Source organism: Notechis scutatus, chromosome 2, assembly GCF_049901735.1.
Source record: "Notechis scutatus isolate UNSWTSFEM ecotype Mainland chromosome 2, rNotScu1.2, whole genome shotgun sequence".
NCBI lineage: Eukaryota > Metazoa > Chordata > Lepidosauria > Squamata > Elapidae > Notechis > Notechis scutatus.
The window spans coordinates 218,139,571-218,161,463 of record NC_142010.1 but is presented as its reverse complement, the minus strand read 5'-3'; the positions used below and the strand labels follow the sequence as shown (position 1 = coordinate 218,161,463).

The following is a 21,893-nucleotide window of genomic DNA, read 5'->3' as shown; positions in this document are numbered from 1 at the left end:
CCCTTCTCCTCACCTGTCAAGGATGGACATGGACTTAATATTCTTCCACAACACTAGACCTGCATACAGAACAATGCAGGAGTCAATACAAGAGAAAATAAAAATGCTCTTTCTGCAGAAAGCTTCCATGTTTAGCTGGATAGTAGGATCTCTTTTTTTATTGAAGCAGATATCCAGTGATGAAATTCAGAACTTGCCTGTAGATACAATTAAATATATATTCTAAAATATAAGAGGCTGAGCTCAAATAAGATTTTGGTTAAATCCATGGCTTCTTCCTCAGAATGACAGAAAGATGCCAAATTTTGATTTGGTTTTTTAGCATGCTTTGTGAAAGCAGCCACTGTTGATTTATTACTTAGCAGAAATATGTTTCATTACTAAACTTATTAGGATAACGCTAATAAGGATAACGCTAATAATGGAAGTATGCCGCACATCATCATCTGAGTCACAAATACTTATATGAAAATAAATTTATCCATCTCCAGAATCTCTGAAAATGATGTTCTTCTATTTAACATGCTCAGAAGGCGATCGCCTTCGGAAGATTTCTGGGTTCGCATATCACGCTAATCTTATTTTAAAAATCACCCTAATCACACAACACCCTGGAATCGTATTTTAATTTAGCTCGCTCGCATCATCAGTATCTGTTCACTAGGCCAAAATGTGGCACCGACCCAAAAAACAGCCACCCTCTCAGTAAGTCGAATCGGGCTTGGCTCGCAATACCGTCGCTGACACGGAGGAAAGCAACCTCCCCTCACCGGCGCCAGCTCATAAAACCGGCTTCTTTTCTTTCTACCTTCCCTTTCCCGCCTGGAAGGCTGTGACGTCACCCATGCATCCGAAGACTCCGCCCCATGCGCTGCTCCTTTCGGTTTCCCGACGGAGTTTCGGGCTATCTCGGGCCTGGGCCGGCCCGACTCGGCTCCCTCTGGCGGCGCCGATCGTCCCGGGCTGAGCTTGAGCTCCGGGACGGCCTTAGGAGATGTCCCGGCCGAATAGCGTCTCGCCTCGGCCCTCGGGGAGTGGATCCACAACCGGAGGCCCCCCTACCGCCTCCGCCGCCTCCTCGTCGTCCTCCTGCTCAGGCGGTGGTCGCGCCAAGGGGCTGAAGGACATTCGTATTGACGAAGAAGTGAAAATCGCTGTGAATATCTCTCTGGAGCGGTTTCGGTATGGGGACCAACGAGGTAACGGCTCCCTACCCCCAAGGAGACCCACAGTTGATGGGATTGTCCCTGCCTTGTTAAAGGTTTGCAAATTAAGTGACCCTCCTTGTTGGTTCTTCCTGTGGATTGACCTGCAAGCGCTGTCTCAGTGTATCTGACAACTACAATGGAGAATATCCCTTATGGAGAAACCAATTGCTGGTGAACAACTGCCTGTATTGTTTTTCTTACCCTTGTGGTCCAACGTGATATGTGTCTATTATGTAAAGGAGGCCAACCTTACCTGCATTGGTTACTCTGGCTAGGAAAGTCCAAATGTCTTGGTTGTTGATTGTAGTTGTTGCAGAAATAATGTAGCAGCATCAATGCAGCATTTCTTACGGAACATATTCAGTCTTTTTTTTTTAATTAGATACTGAGGGTCTGTCATTCTCTTGCAACTCACAAGACAGTTCCCCCCCCCACTCCATTAAATGCAGATTCTTCAATGTGGAGTTGCCCATACTGTATTTTCAGACAATCAGAAATAAAAGGTTTTTCTACAGTGTTATATCAGGTATACTAAGGAAGATTAAATATGAGTTGAATCATTTGGCTCTGATATTTCTGTGTGTGTGTATACAGTAGAACCAAACAGCAGATAAATAAGGCATGTTTCCAATTGTGCTGTCCCGAAAGGTAACAAGCAAGCATGATGGTCATAATGAATTCAGGAAGTTTCTCAGGCCCTGGGCAACCAGCATTTCTTGGTTGAAGAAATTGTTAAAGTGAAGGAATTTATAAACTTTTTTGGTATAATATTTATCATATATTCATTTGTTCATTTATTTAAATGCCATGTAAAATAAAGGATATTTGCACATTTATCAGTCAATAGTTTATTTTTCCCCAGGGTATTACTAATTAAATTTGTTAATTGACATATGATATAACTCTTTGTGTTGTGTTCTGAAATAAGCTCCATATAATTCAATGGAATCTTTCCAGATGAGACTCTTTTCTCATCTCTGAGAAATATTTATTCCTGTTTATGAATGAAAATAATCCAATTACTGAATATTCCTGTTGTAATTTTCTCCTGCAGAAATGGATTTTCCTTCATCATTGAGCAGCACTGAGAGAGCTTTTATTCATCGACTAAGTCAGTCTCTTGGTTTGATTTCTAAAAGCAAAGGGTAAGCTGGTATTTTATAAAATAAGCAGCTTCCATGTATTGTGAGTCAACATGGATAGTTCAGAATTAATGATTCTGATATAATTGTAGTTTTAAGCTTCTGAAGTATTTTAATGATGTTGAGTTCTTCATGAGTTTGATGTGCTTATGTTTTAAATAATGCTACTGTATTGCTGTCAAGTGCTTGTTCATAATTTCATGTTTAGATAGAATTGATAGCCAGATAACATTGGCTATCATTTATCCTGTGTTGCTGCAATAAAATATATTCATTTAGATCAAGGGTCTTCAAACTAGACAGCTTTAAGACTTATGGACTTCAACTCCCAGAATTCCTCCTCCAGTCATGTTAGCTCAGGAATTCTGGGAGTTGAAGTCCACAAGTCTTAACTTGCCAAGTTTGAAGACCCTTGATTTAGATTTTATACTATTTTTATGTTAAAAATATTTAGAAAATGACTATTCAGGTTTAGAAGGGTAGATAAATTATGTAGATGTTTGAAGTTAAATTGAAATGAGCTGGACTTCTAAATAAATATTGTTAAGAATTAACTAGGTTTTCTGATCATTGACGATCTAAAAATTCTTACTGTATTTTATTCAATCACAATGAAGTTTCTTTAGTTACAAATAATTGTGATACATACTCATGATCTCAGTAGAGGTAACTATGATCACCCTGGTTAGTGTTGAAATGGAAGATCACCATGCACAGTTGGCTAGACTGGGAAGTTAAAAACATCCCAGAAGTCAGCAGTGGAAAACCTTATATCAAGAAGACTGCTTGGATGTATCACCAAGATTCAGCTTCATTTAAAAGATACTTTACTCTTATATGATTGCCATTAGTAAAACCTTAGATGTTCCTAAAAAGTTATTAATGCTTTAAAAAGTATGTGTTTAGATAGCCATTTGGGCTTACAGTATAAAAAGCCTTGTCCTAGAAACAAACTAAATTCTATATGTTTTAGATCCTATTCATTGAAATGTATACTGAGCATTTAAAATACAGTAGGGATTTGCTGTACTCAACTGTGTGATTGCATTTCAGAGTAGCTGATCTATGTATTGATAATTCAGAAATAATGAACAGTTACAGAGAAAAATTAAAAAGAAACCTAGCATATTTTAATATTCTTTGAGATAATTAGTTAATATCCAGATATTCTGATCAATGTGAATGTTAAGGATCATTCTGGCGATAAATAAAACAATGCATCCATATTACAGGAAAGGAGCAAACAGATATCTAACTGTGAAGAAAAAAGATGGATCCGAATTGGCACATACAGTGATGACTTGTAATTTGATTCCAAACACAAAGCATGCTATTAGAAGTTTAGTTCAGAGATTTCCTGTAACCAATAAAGAACGCACAGAACTTCTACCAAAGACAGAGAGGGGAAATGCATTTGCTGTTGAAGCTGGTAGGTTGAATATCCTGTGAAACACTACAGTAAACTATGGGAGGAAAATATGCTGCTGAAAGACATGCTTAAAATGTTACCATTACAGTCTGAGATTTTTTATAAATGTGATGATTGGTATCCTAATGAGTGTGAGTTCAACCCTGTGTTGATGGTGCTGATTCATCATTTCCCCAATACTGCTTTGTTGTTGTTGTTTTGAAGACTTTTCTAATTCTTCCCCAAAGAAGAGATAATTTTGGTAGAATGTTCCCATTCCCTTTAATGAATTCTAAACAGAACTCAGGATTCATACCTATATTTTTCAGTAGCAAGTAACAATAAGAGTCACAGGAATAACTTCATTAAGAATGAACAGTAGGTTGAATTGTTCAAGTGGGATTTCAGTACAGATTCCACATTTCATAAATTTTACTTTGAAGAGACTGGGCCATATCAGATGAGATTCTGAAGAAATCTGAGGAGATACACAGTGGACCAGCCTGTTCTTTGATTCCTCAGAAACATTTTTGATTTTTCCTACTATTGTAGTTCAAAGACCATTTTAAACTATTTTTGTACCCCAAAAAATGAACTTATGTTGTACTTCTGCCATACGGCAGGCCTGAGTAGCTGTTTTAATCTCCTAATCTATGCATTAAAAAAAAGTTAAAATCTCCCCTCTATTAAGTCTTAAATAGGCAAACTTTTAGCAGACCAGGTATGGCCACAAAGAAGAGATGAGAGTAGTCCTCTAAAACTTTCACCCGGGAGCTGTAAGACAGGTTATATTAATTCTGGGTGTTATTGTGTAATCACTAAGCTATTTAGTACTTTGATCTATGATTTGCCTGGTTTGTAGAGTGAAAATGTAAATAAAGAATAGCTGTTCTGTATCCATTGTGAACAAATAGAATGTGTGTCTATTGTCAGACTGAGCAATTTCTGTTTATTCACAATTATGTTCCACCGGAATTTTATTTATCAAAGATACTATTACAGTACAAACTAAGTAATAGTTTGGTACTGTCTTGTTGTGTGATATTCAATTTCTAAAACCAAATTATTTATTACATGTTACAGTAGATTTTCAACTTATCATAATCCTTATTTTCCCCCCACAGAGAATAGAGAAATGAGCAAAACAAGCGGGCGTCTTAACAGTGGCATCCCTCAGATCCCAGTGAAACGGGGAGAATCAGAATTTGATTCATTTCGACAGTCTCTACCAGTTTATGAAAAGCAAGATGAAATTGTTAGAATTATTAAAGAAAATAAAGTAATTTTGATTGTGGGGGAAACTGGATCTGGAAAAACTACTCAGGTATGCTACATATAAGAAAAATAAAAAATATGGAAAAGCTGTCCTAATAGATAAGTAAATAAGTTTTAATATTTTAAAATCTTCCAGTTTCAGATGGTAATATGCTATGTGGGATTTATATGTCTAGTTAACTGATTTTTCTTCTTCTAATAATAACACCTATCTTTATCTTCAGATACCTCAATTTCTGCTTGATGATTGCTACAAAAATGGCATACCGTGTCGCATATTTTGCACTCAACCAAGACGGTTAGCGGCAATTGCTGTGGCTGAAAGAGTTGCTGCTGAAAGAAGAGAGAAGATTGGTCAGACTATTGGTTATCAGATCCGATTAGAAAGCAGGTCTCATCAAATGTTTTTTGTATACTTGGATTTCAGTATTTTAGAAGACTTGCAGATTACAGATTGTGCAAGTAACAAGGTTTAGAGATAATCTCACCCCTTGGCACGTTACATGTATTTTTGATCCTATAACTCTTTTGGTTTAAGAAGACTGGTATGCAGGTATCCTCAACTTGCGACCATAAATGAGCCCAGAATTTCTGTCATATATCATGACAGTCATAAGTCAAGACATCTGCATTACAAATTTTATGATCTTTTTTATGACAGTCATTAAATGAAACCATTGTTCACAATGGGTGTTTTTTGCTGGAAACCAGAAGTAAATGGCATTAATGCTGTGTTGCGTTATAGTGATAAATACTAATAGCATGTACTGTTTCCAAATTAACATCCATTTCATCATCTACCAAGTCTATTTTTTGATAATTCTGCCTTCCAGAATTAGTCAACAGTACATAACAAAGTGATACTGTATTTATAGGATGCTTTTCACAGAAAGTCTTGCCTCATAGATTTTTTAAAAAATAACTTTCCCAGTGATTCATTGTTTTACATTTCCAAGATTTTAAAAATGTAGTCCAAAATTTGTTTTAATCCTGAGAATGATTTCCCTTTCCTTCCTCACTGTCCAGTACTCTACTCTTTTTTTGTGATTCCTCACACTAATATGCTTGATTATGTTAATCAAGTTTGAAAATTGTGAAACTAAGTGTAGTTAAGATACTTTAAAATATTTCTTACGTGTTGCTTCTATGTGTAATGCTGACATTGATTTGTTGAGGAACCTGTATCCCTCGTTGAATGAACATGAACTGTTTCATATTTTAAGTGCCACCCTCTAGCCTTAGATTTTGTGCAAGTATGTGCCTGTGTTACATATAAATTTTGATACAGAAACTACATGTAATATATCCTTTCTTTATTGTTTTTGCTTAGTCAGGGTATAATCCAGTCTTTTCTTTGTGTTAAAACAAGTCATTTGGTCTTTCAAAATAACATTGCTTTGCACTACAGCTTTGTAGTACAGCTTGTTCAAAATTTACAGTGTTGAAATGATAACATTGTGATGAGAAGCCCTTTTTTGTAGCAACTTTGTGTCTATGTAATTGTTTTTAAATGTTTTTATTTATTAAACAAATTTTTATAGCTACCCAACTCACACATTGGTGATTTAGAGAGGCTTACAAAATCTAAAAAATAACTTTATATTAACAGGGTTTCTCCAAAAACGCTCTTAACCTTTTGCACAAATGGTGTATTACTTCGTACACTAATGGCGGGGGATAGCGCATTGTCTACTGTAACTCATGTTATTGTGGTAAGTTTGGCCAATGTTTTTCAAAAATGGTATCCTTGTTAATGTGCAAACTTTTTAATATAAAATTTTATTTATTTTAAAACAAAAATAAAATGAATTTTTAAATAAAAATTTAAAGTAAAAATGTTAACATATAAACAAACTTTCTTATTAGCATATTAGTGGTCTTATTTATTTAATCAATTTATAAGAATGCCTTTTCCCCTGTAACTGGTATTGCTATCTTGATCATATATTACTTTGAGGCACTTGCTCCTGAACTATGGAGTCCAATAGAGGAAGAGATTCTGATCCATTTTTTAAACTTCTACAGATGCATTGAACAGAATTTGATTATTATACTTTTGTAACTGTAATAGGTTCTAAAGCTTGAGCAACTATACTTACATACTAGATATTTTACCAGTGTTTGTAAGCTTGAATTGTGAAATAATATATTGATAAATTGACAATTTAATTATAATTATTTTATTTTATTTTTAAATTATGATCATCTTGACTTTAAAGTGATTTGATAAAAATATTTATCTTCCAAATGAACATACTTGGTATCTATGGGTAGTACCAAATTATGAAAGAATATAATTTTCTGTGATCATCTATATATAATCAGAATGTGAGATTTAAGGAACAGTTTTCAAACGAAGCATGTAAAATTTGGGATTCTGATTGGTTTTTTTTAAACTGCCTTTTATTTGACAGCTTGAATACTCTGAAGCAAAATACTGCATAAAATCCCAACATAAGGAAAGCAGGATGAATTATATGTTGATTGTTGGGACTATTAATATTAGATGGGACAATGGCTAGGTAATTCTGAGAGTTTAAGCCCATACATTAGGAGCATGCACAAGGTAGGGAAAATTAATGTCAACCAATAGAAATGAAAACCGGTATTTGTATACCAATGCAGTAAAAAGATAGCAAAACATAGCTTCAGTATAGTAGCCTCGGTCATTATGATTAATGCTAATAAAGACCCCAAAAGCATGATTATCATTTCTATTATCATCTCTTCCATTCAGGGGTTTCAAAATCTTATGGCCAATGGTTTCATTGGACTTTTAAGAACTACATAGAGCAAATATCATGGATGATAATCATGGTGATTATACTATCCAATCAATCATGTTAGATTCTCAATGATTCTATGGACCAGTGCTCTCCATATTTTTTTTATCCTGTGCAGTTTCTTTCAGTTATTTAATTCTTTGGCTGATGCTGGCTTTTATAGTGTCTACCCATTGTGGTTTTAACAGCCTTTTCCCTTTTACTGCTGACCATTCTTAGCATAGTTGTCTTTTCCAGTGAGTTTCATCACATGATATGGCTGAAATAAATAAGGTGGACTTTTGTGATTTTGTTTTTCAGCCATATGTAAGGTTTTATATGACCTACTACATGCTTGTCATCTTTTCTGTCCAAGAAGCCTTATTAAATTTATATATAAATAATGAGCTATGTATAATTGAGATATTTGCAACAGGTGAACAACTTTAGTTAACAGATGACAACAAGAAACAAATTATAACATGATGTAACAAAATGCTCAAGTTTTATTATAAAAACCATGGTTTGTTTATGTTGCAGGATGAAGTCCATGAGAGAGATCGATTCAGTGATTTTTTGTTAACAAAATTAAGAGATATGCTACAAAAACACATGTCATTGAAACTCATACTTTCTAGTGCTGCTCTTGATGTGAATCTCTTTGTCAGATATTTTGGAGGCTGTCCAGTGATATATAGTAAGTTCAAATATTTTTTTTAAAATCCCAGAATTAAATACAGTTCAAGAAAATATGTATTACTGTCTGTGTGTTTGAGAGGGAGGGGGAGAGACGGAGGGACTGCCTCATATTTTGGACACATGCTGTAAGTTAGCCTATTTGAAATATCTTGGTTCAAACGTATTGCTCTATGATGTACCATTTTGTCGAGTCAAAGTTTACCCACAAACATGAAAAATTTAGTAGTACTTAGATTATTTGACATAGCATGTTTTTGAAAAAGGGGGGTATTCAGAATATCTCAGCTGTGATATAATAAATTTTTGTTCAATTCTGAGTATGTAATCATTACCTGTGCAGAAGTAAACACTATTGGGATATAAACTTAAAAAATATTACTCTTAGTAGATATTAAATGGAGCTTGATTTAACTGGGCTAATATTTATCCTAAGATTTTTTTTTTCAGTTGCTAAAGCAGCAGTCTAAAAAGAGCAGTGATGTAATGAAACAGGAAGAATACATTAGGAGAGTCTTAAACAATTTTGTGGGGATTGGACCAGGGTCCCAAAAATCAGGTCCTGGTTTATATAATTACACTAAACAGATTTATGCAACTAAACTAAACTGCAGCTAAGCAGATTTATGTAATTAAACTGGATCCTATTAAAATTAAATGAAGGTCAATAGAAAGATACTTAAATAAAGCATGTTACCATTAACTGTCTATTAATGCTTAACTCACTGAGAATGAGTAAAGGAACAGAAAGACATAATAACAAGTGTCGTGGCAATAGGGACTATCTACTGAAGTTCATCTCTGTGGACTAATAGCTAACTAATCAAATCCGTATAATAAGCATGACATAATCTGACAAATCAGATATTAATATTTTCATTGAAGTCTGCTTCACTTGGTCATTTTATTGTGCTTCATGGACATGCAAAAAAGCTAGAAGATTTTGGGTTCAAATTCATACACCAATCACAAGATTTTAAAGATTAATATACAAATAAAATCCAGGAGTTTTTCTTTTGGGACTGTTGGACTAACCATTGGAAAAAAATAATGGAACTTTGTTTTTATACGGGTAGTCCTCGACTTACAACCACAATTGAGGCCAAAATTTATGTTCCTAACTCGGTCATTTGTTAAGTGAGTTTTGCCCCATTTTACAACCTTTCTTGAAACAGTTAAGTGAATCATTGTAATTGTTAAATTAGTAACATGGTTGTTAAGGGAATCTGGCCTCCCAGATTCTTATTAGAAAGTTGCAAAAGGTGATCATATGTCTCCAGGACACTGCAACCATTATAAATGAATCAGTTGCCAAGGGTCTGATTTTTAATCACTTGACCATGGGGGTGCTGCAACATTGTAAGTATGAAAAATGGTTTCAGTGCTATTAAACTTTGAGCGGTTACTAAATGAAATGTTGTAAGTCAAGGACTACCTGTATATGATAACTGCAGCAAGATTATTGTATGTGTAAAGATGGAAAGATTTGGCAATACCTACAATGGAAAAATGGTAAAGATGATAGAACTTGCTGAGATGGCAAAATTAACCTATTTGCTTAGAGAAAATGCAATATATATGTTTATTTAGGAGTATAGGAGCCATGCTGGTGCAATGGTTAGAATGTAATACTGCAGGCTACTGTGACAGTATGAGTCTCACCAACTCAAGGTTGACTCAGCTTTCCATCCTTCTGAGGTCAGTAAAATGAGGACCCAGATTGTTGGGGCCAATATGCTGACTATAAACTGCTTAGAGATGGATGTAAAGCACTGTGAAGCAGTATATAAGTAGCTATTGTTATTTATCACTTAGCTATTGCTATTATTACTGACTGGAAATCCCAAATGGACTTTTTATATAAGACAGAAAAAATAGACTTATTGATTTATGATTCTGTCAATTAGATAAGATAGATTATAGAAAGGAGAAAGTCTTCTTTCTGTAGTCAATCTAAAAGAAGAAGGGAGGTAGCTCTATAATTGTACTTAACAACTGCTGTAAAGAAGATCAGAAACCAAATTTTTATGGCTTTTCTATTTTTCATTTTTCATTTTGTCTTTCCTTTCTCCCCCCCTTTTTAATATTAATTTTTACTCTTGTTTTTAAAAATTTCAATTATATATTTTAAAAGGATACTTCAGTGTTCTCTAAAAACACATGTTTATTACAATTCCTAATTGATTGTTCAGAATGAACTCTGGGAATTTATAATAAAGTTTGTGTTTACAGTTCCAGGAAGACCCTTTGAAGTAAAGGAAATGTTTTTAGAAGACATATTAAGAAGTACAGGCTATACAAATAAAGAGATGATCAAATACAAAAAGGAAAAGCAGCGTGGTGAGTATTTAGTTTTGCAGTTGTTGGAAATTTAATGTTTTTTTAAAGAATTTTTATTTTTAAAAACAAACATACTGATACAAAACATAAAAACATAAAGCCATCTTCCATTTTAAATACATACAGTGTGTCAGTTGGTTACAAATCTTTTGTGCTGTTCTTTTGTAGTCATTTACTCACAATTCATATCAATTTTCACATTGTCGAACTAACATATGCTTGTATATTTATCAGTTATTAATCATCCATGACTAAACTATTTATTCCATCATTTTATACGAGATGTTCCAAGTTTTATGTTAAAATTTATGTTATACTTTCAACCAATGGTTATATATGTATATATTATGTCTTATATCAATCTATTAAATTTCTATCACAAAATTATATAGTCTATTACATTACCATGTCTTTTTGTCCAACCATTGATAAAACAAATCCCATATCATATAAAATTGTTTATCTTCTTGTTCTCTAATTTCAAATGTCAATTTACTCATTTCAGCACAGTGCATAATTTTCTTAATAACTTCCTCCTGCATAGGTATTTTATCATTTTTCCAATTCTTAGCAAATACAATCCTAGCCGCTGTTAGTACATTTACAATCAAATATTTCAATTCTTTGTTATATATTTCCAGTATAATTCCAAATAAAAAGATCTCTGGTTTAAAGTCTATATGTTGTTTTATCATTTTTTTTTGCAACCATGTGTGGATTTTAGTCCAATATTTCTTTGCGTCCGAACATGTCCACCACATATGGTAATATGAGCCAGGTATCTGATGACACTTCCAACATATATCCGATTTATTCTTAAACATTCTCACAAGTCTCGTCGGGGATAGATGCCACCTGTAAAACATCTTACACAAATTTTCTTTATATGCAGTTGACATTGTCATTTTATAATTTTGAGACCACAATTTTTGCCATTTTTCTAAATCAATCCCATATCCAAAAATTTTCCCCCAAGCAATAATTGTTTCTTTAACTTTTCCTCCTCCAATTTAAATTCTAATAAGTGTCCGTAAAGTTTTTTAATTACCTTTTCATCAGTACCCATCAAAATCTTATCTGTCAGTCAACTTACCATAAATACCTTCTGCTTTTACATCTTTGTCAAATCTAGATTGTATTTGCAAATATGAAAACCAATTCATTTTTACACCTTGTTCTTCCAACACTTGCATAGATTTAAGTTCACCCTTTTCATTCAATATCTCACCATATCTAACTGTTGTTTTTTTATATATTATTGGATAAGAAAAAGCTTCAATGGTAGATATCCATAGTGGAATTTTTAAATAATATTGTCTTTTTATCTTCTCCCAATTAAAAAACAATGCCTCTCGAATATAATGTCTTCTAAAATATCCCTGCGTTTTAGTTCCCTTGTACCAAAGGAAGGCATGCCATCCCAACAGCAAGTCATGCCCTTCTAGGGTCAATAGTCTATCGTTCCTTAATGTTATCCATTCCTTTATCCACATCAAATTTATTGCTTGGTAATACAACTCCCAGTTAGGCAAGGCAAACCCTCCTCTTATTCTTGCATCTTGTAATGATTTTAATTTTATTCTTGCTTTTTTGCCCTGCCAAATATATTTCAACACAATTCTATTTAAATCTTCAAAAATCTCCTTCCCTAGTCGGATTGGAATTGTCTGGAATAAATATAAAATTCTAGGCAATACGTTCATCGTAATTGTAGATATTCTCGCAATCAATGATAATTGTAAGTTTCCCCATTTTGTCAAATCTGTCGCAATCTGCTGTTTGAGTTTAAAATAATTATCCTCCTTCAGTGTGCTACATCTTGATGTAATGTATATCCCTAAATACTTAACCTTATTTGTGACCTGTATTTCTAAAACTTCTTCCAACTCTTTCTTTCTTCTTACTAGCATATTCTTTGTTAGTATCTTTGTTTTATCTTTGTTTATTTTCAAACCTGATACTTTTCCATATTCTTCTATTTTTTCTATTAATTTAGGTGCTGTTTCCAATGGGTCTTCTAATATAAATACCAGGTCATCTGCAAAGGCTTGCAATTTATACTCTTCCTTTTGGATTTTCATTCCTTTTATTTCTTTATCTTCTCTAATATTCCTATTCAACACTTCCAATGTTAACACAAACAGCAGGGGCGACAGTGGACAACCTTGCCTTATCCGTTTTCTTATGTCTATAGATTCTGTTCTCCATTTACCCTAACTTTTGCAGTTTGTTCATAATATATCGTTTCAATGGCTTGAATGAAATTTAATGTTTTGATTGATATAAAATGCAAAAGGGAAAGGGAAAATGCTATAAAATACAGTGGAAAAACCCTAACATAGCCAAAGCTATGCATTTAACCTTGACTTTTTTCTTTATGTAAAACATAAATATGCTATCTAGAAGAAAAACAGCAGACAACTTTGACTGAATGGTATTCTGCGCAAGATAATAGTAAGCCTGAATTGCAACGACAGAGGGCTGTTCCAAATGTAGCTGAAGAATATGAACTGCTGGATGATGGAGGTGATACTGTCTTCAGTCAATTGGTATGCACTACTCTAAGATCTTCAATATTTTATGTTAGATTTTATATTGGACAGGAATGGTTATGGTTGTAAGCTCAGGCTGTGCCAGTGAACATCAAGTTTAACTGATATATCTTTTTCACTAATATTTTTATATGCATATTCCAACTCTACAAAAATATTAGAAGACAGTGAAAGTCCAAACTGCTACTTACTTTACTTTATTGTCATTGCACCTCGTACAGCGAAATCAAACACCATCTTCAGTGCACATCATGACCATGATCATGAAAATAAACACAAACACACATCCTTCACCCTTCACACATTGAACCGAAAACCCCTGACACCGCACCAATATTGCACTATACAGCAGAAATCAAAAGAGCTACTGCCCTGGGATAGAAGCTGTTTTTCAGCCTATTTGTCCTTGTTTTTATTATTCTGTACCGTCTGCCAAATGGTAATAGTTCAAAAAAAAGGGTTCCCAGGATGAGATGGATCTTTGAGAATGTTTTCAACTTTCTTAAGGCAATGGGAGCTATAAAGCTCTTCCAAAGAGCTTTATACAACTTCCACATTGTATTCTTTTGTGCTTTTCAATTTCCATGATTTTATCATTCTACCCTCTTCATTGAGTTCATGCTTTATTTATTGTGTATCATTTAAAATTTATATATATATATATATATATATATATATATATATATATATATATATATATATATATATATATATGGAATTCAGCTTTGTTTGGGTATTTTCCTATGTCATTATAGTTGTGCTTTTAAAGTTGTAGCAACGTTTCGGCAGAATCTCATCTGCCATCATCAGGCTTCTGTATTGTGTTCGTCTGTGAGTCAGACTTTCACAGCCGTTTCTGTTTTAAATTTGGTGCTTGCCTACTGCTGTGCCAGAATGGCTTTTTCTTCATCCTGATTGGTTGGGAGTCTTGGTCTGTGTTTATTGGTCTTGAAGTTTGCTGTATTCTGCTTGATTGGTGTTTCTAATATCTTCTGTCTGTTTTGTAGCTTTTTTTGTTTTGATTGGCTGGCAACATTGTGTTTCCTGTATTGGAGGCTTTTAGTGCGGCTTGGCTCCGAGTAAATGGATAGCTATCATTTATTAGGAAGCTAGGTTTCATCTGGGTGCCTGGTTGGGGTATGTTTGAGCTGGAGGTATCAGGGGGAGTCCTTTTGTGCCCAGGTGTTTGGCTGGCTTGTGGTGTGGAAATTTTTTTGTTTGAGAGTGCAGGCTTCCAGATAATTGACAGTCTGGTGGAGTCATCTCTTCTATTCATGCTTTCAGGTCTTTTTTCAATTATCAGAGAATTATCAGAGAAGCCATAGAGATTGAAAAAAGACCTGAAAGCATGAATAGAAGAGATGACTCCACCAGACTGTCAATTATCTGGAAGCCTGCACCCTCAAATAAAAAAATCTCCACACCACAAGCCAGGCAAACACCTGGGCACAAACAGACTCCCCCTGATACCTCCAGCTCAAACACACCCCAACCAGGCACCCAGATGAAACCTAGATTCCTAATAAATGATAGCGTCCATTTACTCGGAGCCAAGCTGCACTAAAAGCCTCCAATACAGGAAACACAATGTTGCCAGCCAATCAAGAAAAAAAAAGCTACAAAACAGACAGAAGATATTAGAAACACCAATCAAGCAGAATACAGCAAACTTCAAGACCAATAAACACAGACCAAGACTCCCAACCAATCAGGATGAAGAAAAAGCCATTCTGGCACAGCAGTAGGCAAGCACCAAATTTAAAACAGAAACGGCTGTGAAAGTCTGACTCACAGACGAACACAATACAGAAGCCTGATGATGGCAGATGAGATTCTGCCAAACGTGCTACAACTTTAAAAGCACAACTATAATGACATGAGAAAATACTCGAACAAAGCTGAATACCATATATGTATGTATGTATGTATGTATGTATGTATGTGTGTGTGTATATATATATATATGTATGTATGTGTGTGTTATGTGTATGTATATATATATATATATATATATATATATATATATATATATATATATATATATATATATATATATATATATATGGAAGCAGCTTAGACTTAGAATAACTTTATTGTCATTTTGAATATACACTAACTGGCATACATTAAAATGAAATTTTATTGCATACAGGTCTCAAAGGGTTATATAAAGCTTATATTGGCAAAGTCAAGGATATGCATGAATATCTCCCAAATTTACAGTAATAATAACAATAATACAATAATTTTGGCTGGTGGAGTCCAGAAGAAGAGCCTTTTCGGCTATAGCTCCTATCCTCTGGAGCCTTGTGTTCTCCAGATGAGATCTATATTCACCCTTTGGCCTTCCAAAAGTGGCCTGGGGCCCAATGGGGGCATGGTGTTTTAGAGGTAGCTAATGTATGAGATAACATCACACCTTCTCCCTGTACACATTTTGCTCCTTCCCTTTCTATCCTGGTCAATTTTATTTTAAATAAAATTGAAATTTTAAATGTAAGATCCCTAATTTTGGTTTTAATGTTTTATATTGCATTTTCATTGAATGATTGTAAACAGCCTAGATTTGTTTAATAATAAATAATAAATAAATAGCATTAAAGTTGTAAAGTTTAAGTAGCAGCACTATTTAAAAGTTTTGAAATTTTGAAACTTTTTGGCAGTTTCAGGATATATGATGGATTTTTTTTAAAAAAAAAAGTTGTTCAAGCATTTCCAATGACGATAAAATGAGTTTTCATTTGCAGGCTGAAAAAGATGTTAATTGTCTTGAACCTTGGTTAATTAAAGAAATGGATGCTTGTCTTTCTGACATTTGGCTACATAAGGACATTGATGCTTTTGCACAAGTGTTCCATCTTATTTTAACTGAAAATGTCAGTGGTAAGTTCACAATAGTTAAGTTTTTTTACTGAATGACATGCTGAGATACTGTATCGTAAATGGCCATAGCATTTGACAGAATAATTACCCAGTTTTCATTTCTTAGAACTCTGAACAATAATTTTGAAATGGTTGCTGATTCCTGAATAAGTCAGCTATGTGACTGTTGAATCAGCACCATTTTTTCCAGTGTCTGAATTTTTTCAAATAATGAAGCTTGATCTTGAACAAGCTGTCTAGTAAATGTGCATAGAATTGTACATAACAGTCAAAATAATTACTATTTGGGCAATTCAATTTTAATGTTTTGTAACAGCAACAGAATGTTTTGACAATCTTGGAAGAATAGTTAAAAGTTTGAGCAGTTCATAAATAATATTTTAAAAACTTATTTCCCATCTTTTCTCCTCCCTCCCCAGTTGATTACAGGCATAGTGAAACAAGTGCAACAACATTAATGGTAGCGTCTGGAAGAGGTTTTTTGAATCAAGTAGAACAGCTGATTGGTATGGGAGCAAATGTCCATATCAAATCATCTAATGGCTGGTAAAAATAGCATTTTTTTCATCGTTTTTCTCTAGGGAATGTATGTGGATATAAGACTGAAAGGGAAGCAGGAAAGAGCATAATTCTAGTTTTTGGTGAATATTTCAGTTTTTGATCATGCCTTAATATGTAGTATCCAACAATGAAAAAAATAACTCAGAAGTAAACTTGCCACAGAATTTAGCTCACATTGGAAACCATTCCTGGATTATAATTTTTATATATGTATGTATGTATGTATATATGTAGGTCTAGGTGTGTTCAGGTCTTTTCCTGTGTAAGATTAAGAGTATCTTGGCAACGTTTCGGCGAGGTCCCACTCGCCATCCTCAGGCTGGTGCTTTTGGCTTCGTGCCAGTGCAAGCAGTGTGTGATCAGAGTTTATATAGTTATATAGTTATATATAGTTTTATATACATATATAGTTTTATATAGTTTTATATAGTTTTATATACATATATAGTTATAGTTATATATAACGCTCTTCATACTCTACATAAATTACCTCTGTGGTCATATTGAGAGCAATTGCATTTTCTTCGCTGATGATGTAAAGCTGTTCAATACCACAGACAATACTGTTACCCTTCAAAAGGTCTTGATTATGTATCAGAATTGTCAAACAAATGGCAACTTCAAATCTCAACAAATAAATGCTCTGTCTTACATATTGGCAAAAAAAATCAGAAAATAAAATACAAGCTGAATAGTCAAGACCATGTTGATGATCCAAGCTCTGTAAAGGACCTTGGAATACTCATCTCTAATGATCTAAGTGCTAGAGCCCACTGTAACTACACAGCCAAAAAGACATTAAGAGTTATTAACCTAATCCTACGTAGCTTTTTCTCTGGTAATATTACACTACTAACTAGAGCATACAAAACATTTGCTAGACCAATACTCGAATACAGCTCATCAGTCTGGAACCCACACTATGTATCTGATATTAGCACAGTTGAGAAAGTCCAGAAATATTTCACAAGAAGAGTTCTCCACTCCTACTCGTTGTAGAATACCTTATGCCACCAGACTTGAAATTCTAGACCTAGAAAACCTTGAATTACGCCGTCTTCGGTCTGATCTAAGTATGGTATATAAAATCATACATTGCAATGACTTACGTGTCAATGAATACTTCAGCTTCAACCATAACAATACAAGAGCACAATAGATACAAACTCAAGGTTAACCACACCAACTTGATTGCAGGAAATACGACTTCAGCAACAGAGTGGTCAATGTCTGGAGTACTCTACCTGACTCTGGTTTTTCCCCAAACCCTAAAAACTTTAACCTTAGACTGTCTACTATTGACCCCTTTCCTAAGAGGGGTGCATAAGCGTACCAACATGCCTACTGTCCCTGTCCTATTGTTTCTTTTATTTTTCTTATATGTACCCATTTCATGTATTCATAACTGTATATACTTATTAAGCGATTGACAAATCAAATAAATAAATAAATATGGATTTGAAATGTGTGGTTTTTGTTAATCTAAAGTCTTAATACTACAGCTGAAAAGGATCTGTTAAATCAGAATAGATCTTCAGTAGATTGATTTGCTGATTACTTCTATTGATTTTTTAATATATTGTTTGGATTTTAACAAAACAATGTACTGTATTCTATTATTTAAAACTGGTTATTTGAATATTGAAAATTCTTTACCCAATTCTCTGATGGTTGTAATTTTTTCTTTTTGTCTTTCTTTATCTTTTTAAAATATTTAATAAAATACACTTTAAAATGTATTAGATCAAGGAAGGATATTTTTTCATATTCTATTTATTTTATTTTATATTTTTGTCAAACGTACAAGATAACAAGTATAGGTATGAACATGAACAAAGGAAGTAAATATAGATAAATGGGGACAGTAAGACAGGGACAGTAGGCATGCTGGTGCGCTTATGCATGCCCCCTGATATAATCTGATACTATTTAATTTAATTTAAATAGGTTTAATTTAAAATGCATAGTATCAGTTCTTTTGAAGTTGAAAGCCTGAATGCATTGGAACAGAGCAAGAAGGAGAAAAGGATAATATTAATCCTAACTTATTGAAAGATATAATATACTAGACCAGGGGTGTCCAACCTTTCACCTTCCCTGGGCCACATTAGAAGATGAAAATTTGGTTTGGGCCGCACATAATTAAATTAAATAATTAATTAAATTAAATAATTAAATTAAATTAAATTAAATAATAAAATAAAATATAAAATAAAATAAAATAAAATAAAATAAAATAAAATAAAATTATTATTTATTATTTATTAAAAATTATTTATTTTTTATTTTATAATTTTCCGGCCAAATTTTGCGGGGTGGGGGGGAGGGGTGGGAAGAAAGCTCGCCCGCCTCACGCCTATCTCTCCTCCTGCAAATGCAGCAGCGACGGCAGAAGCAGCAGCGGCGGCAACAGCAGGAGGTGGCGGGGCAGGACTTTTGGGCTGCGGCTGCCCGCCTTTTCTGTTGCTCGCCTCGCGCCTGCCTCGCGCCTGCCTCTCCTCCTCCTCCTCGCTGGATCTTTCATGAAGGTTGGGGTGGGCGTTGGGCCGCATTACGAGGCGACCTGGGCCGCATGCGGCCCGTGGGCCGCGGGTTGGACAAGCCTGTACTAGACCTAACTTAACTTTTAAGCAATTGATTGTCTTATATATCCTCACCTTCACTTCAAGAGCTTGTGTTTATTATTTGATTATGTATTATCAGGACAGTATTGATTTTAGTGAAACACACACTCTCTCTCCATATATATGTATGCATGTGTGTATATATGTATTCTCCATGATAATGTGTGCCAAACTTGGTTTTCAAATGGTGTATCCATTGCCATTGTAACTAAGTCTGCCCACTTGCTACTGGTCATCCCTTGCTTTTCTTTCTTTCCACCTTTTCCAGCATTAGAGCTAGATCTTTGAGTAATGTGTCTACAGGAGGATAATTAGAGCCTGGTCATTAGTTTCTTAAATGAGAATTGTGCAGATTTGTTCAATGATCTACTTGTTTGTTTTCTTGGCTATCCATAGTATTCTGAGGAGTTTTTTTCAACACCAGAGCTCAAAAGCATCAGTATACTTCCTAGTCTTATATAAAATCCACCTTTATAGAGTACCACAGGAAATACCATTACTTGCACTATTCTGATCTTGAGGATATAGTCACATCACTGCATACAACTATGTTTTTCAAAACGGTCATAGCTCCTCTACCAATGCTACTCTGCGGTGTATTTCTTACCTGCTTATTTTCTTTACCAACCACAAGTGACACACATTGCATACCCAAAGCTGGAGATAACAAGCAAACTGGGCTTAGTTATTGTCTTTGCCCAATACAAGGAGAAAAGCCAGGTCTTCTTGGTTCTATGAAAAGTTGATAGAATATTTGTGGAGGTGGGTTGGGGAAAGGCACGCAAAATGTTAGAAAATCTTCCACATCCCATTAAATAGAAAAACTTCAGTTGCAGGGAATCTGGAACATTTCCACTCAGTGCAAACTTGTGAGGCTGGTATAAATAGCTATAGATAGGTGGTTGTGCAAATAATTAAATTAAACATGACACCTGAAAAATGTAATGACTTTTTTATATACTATAGATTACTTGTATTAGTAGCAGTAGTTAAAGGTGCAACCTTAGAGATCCAAATATTATTAAGATACTCTTTTCCTATCATTAAGAGACTCATTAAATATCAGAGTAATAAAACAAGTTTACAGATCAGACTTGTTCAAATTCTTCAAAATAAGTGCAAAGGAGCATATAGAAAGCACATTTTTTGCAACTATTAAAGCAGGCCTGTTTTTTCTAGGCTTATGTAGCTATTTTCTAAGCTATTTGCTGCTGCCTGCATGATTTACATGTCATTGTGAAGCATTTGTTTGAAAAGTTCTTCATAGACCTATGGCAAATCCCATAATGAATGTAACTAAAGAGGATTGAGAATGTTCCATTGTTGTGCATAAACCAAACATTTTATTGAATACTTTTACAGGACAGCTTTGGATTGGGCTAAACACTTTGGGCAGACAGAAGTAATTGACCTGCTGGAATCCTATTGGTAATGTATTTTCTGTTACTAATATGCACTGCAGTAATCTATCAAAATCTTTTTCATGATTAGGATGCTTTTGATACCTGATTTGGGGAGATCCTTTACTTAACATAAATCTATCTAGGCCTTTTGGAATACAGTTAGTCCTCAAATGATAATCACAATTGAGCCCCAAATTTCCATTGTTAAGCAGGCAGTTGATAAGTAAGTGAGTTGCATTTTATGATCTTTTTTGCCATGGTTGTTAAATTATTGCAGTTGTTAAGTGAATCATGTGGTTGCTAAACAAATTATCTTGCCCATTGATTTTGCTTGTTAGCCATTTGGAAAGGTTAGAAATGGTGATCACATGACCCAGGGACAGTGCAACAGTCATAAGTACATGCCAGTTGCCAAGCATCCAAATTTTGATCATGTGACCATGCTGAAATGGTTATAAGGATGAAAACTGGTCATAAGTCACTTTTTCCAGTACTGTTGTAACTTCAAACAGTTACTAGCCGAATGTAAATCAAGGACTATTTATATTTCTTGAAGCAGATTAAGCATTTTGAAGTAAAAAAAATCATAATAAAATTGAAATGGGAAAAAGAGTTACTTAATGATACTCTTAATGCTTAGTAAAAGTATTTTAGGATCATCCCCAAGCTATTTTTATTGCATACTTTGCACTTCACAGTTTATGTTCTTCTTGTTGTATATGTTCAAAGTCAAGCTACCTCTAAAACAAGGCATTAATGGTCCTGGCAAAATTAGCAAATGATTTGTTTCTGTAATGTAGCTTGTATTTGAAAGATATAAAATAGGATGAACTGGAACATCATTGAAGAGCAGTTGTAACACAGTATGGGAAGAGGTTTTAAAAAATGAGGTAATTTAATGTACTATAAAACATATTTTTTTAGTTTTGAGTGGGAGTCATTTCAAGTGCATAACAGCACTATATGAGTTGTTCTATTGGAACATTCTGAATTAGTGGTTTGGTTCTGTATTCTCATCTTTGAGTTATAGAAACCATTA

General features: G+C 34.1%; 1 protein-coding gene across 4 annotated transcripts in view; it reads left to right on the top strand.

The window, feature by feature from the left end:
• YTHDC2 (YTH N6-methyladenosine RNA binding protein C2) overlaps window positions 1–21,893 on the top strand; it is a 52,654-nt gene that overhangs the window by 5,757 nt on the left and 25,004 nt on the right. For 2 of the 4 annotated variants that reach the window (XM_087958041.1, XM_087958044.1), the window contains exons 1-12: window positions 843–1,199; window positions 2,263–2,353; window positions 3,583–3,779; window positions 4,883–5,082; window positions 5,258–5,424; window positions 6,643–6,745; window positions 8,336–8,492; window positions 10,724–10,831; window positions 13,235–13,380; window positions 16,131–16,266; window positions 16,686–16,812; window positions 20,814–20,879. In XM_087958041.1, coding sequence (XP_087814167.1) covers window positions 995–1,199; window positions 2,263–2,353; window positions 3,583–3,779; window positions 4,883–5,082; window positions 5,258–5,424; window positions 6,643–6,745; window positions 8,336–8,492; window positions 10,724–10,831; window positions 13,235–13,380; window positions 16,131–16,266; window positions 16,686–16,812; window positions 20,814–20,879 — 1,703 coding nt within the window. In that variant the 5' untranslated portion in view covers window positions 843–994. Of the gene's footprint in view, window positions 1–842; window positions 1,200–2,262; window positions 2,354–3,582; window positions 3,780–4,882; window positions 5,083–5,257; window positions 5,425–6,642; window positions 6,746–8,335; window positions 8,493–10,723; window positions 10,832–13,234; window positions 13,381–16,130; window positions 16,267–16,685; window positions 16,813–20,813; window positions 20,880–21,893 lie in introns of those variants that run through there. The other 2 variants (XM_087958042.1, XM_087958043.1) reach the window with 1 other exon arrangement.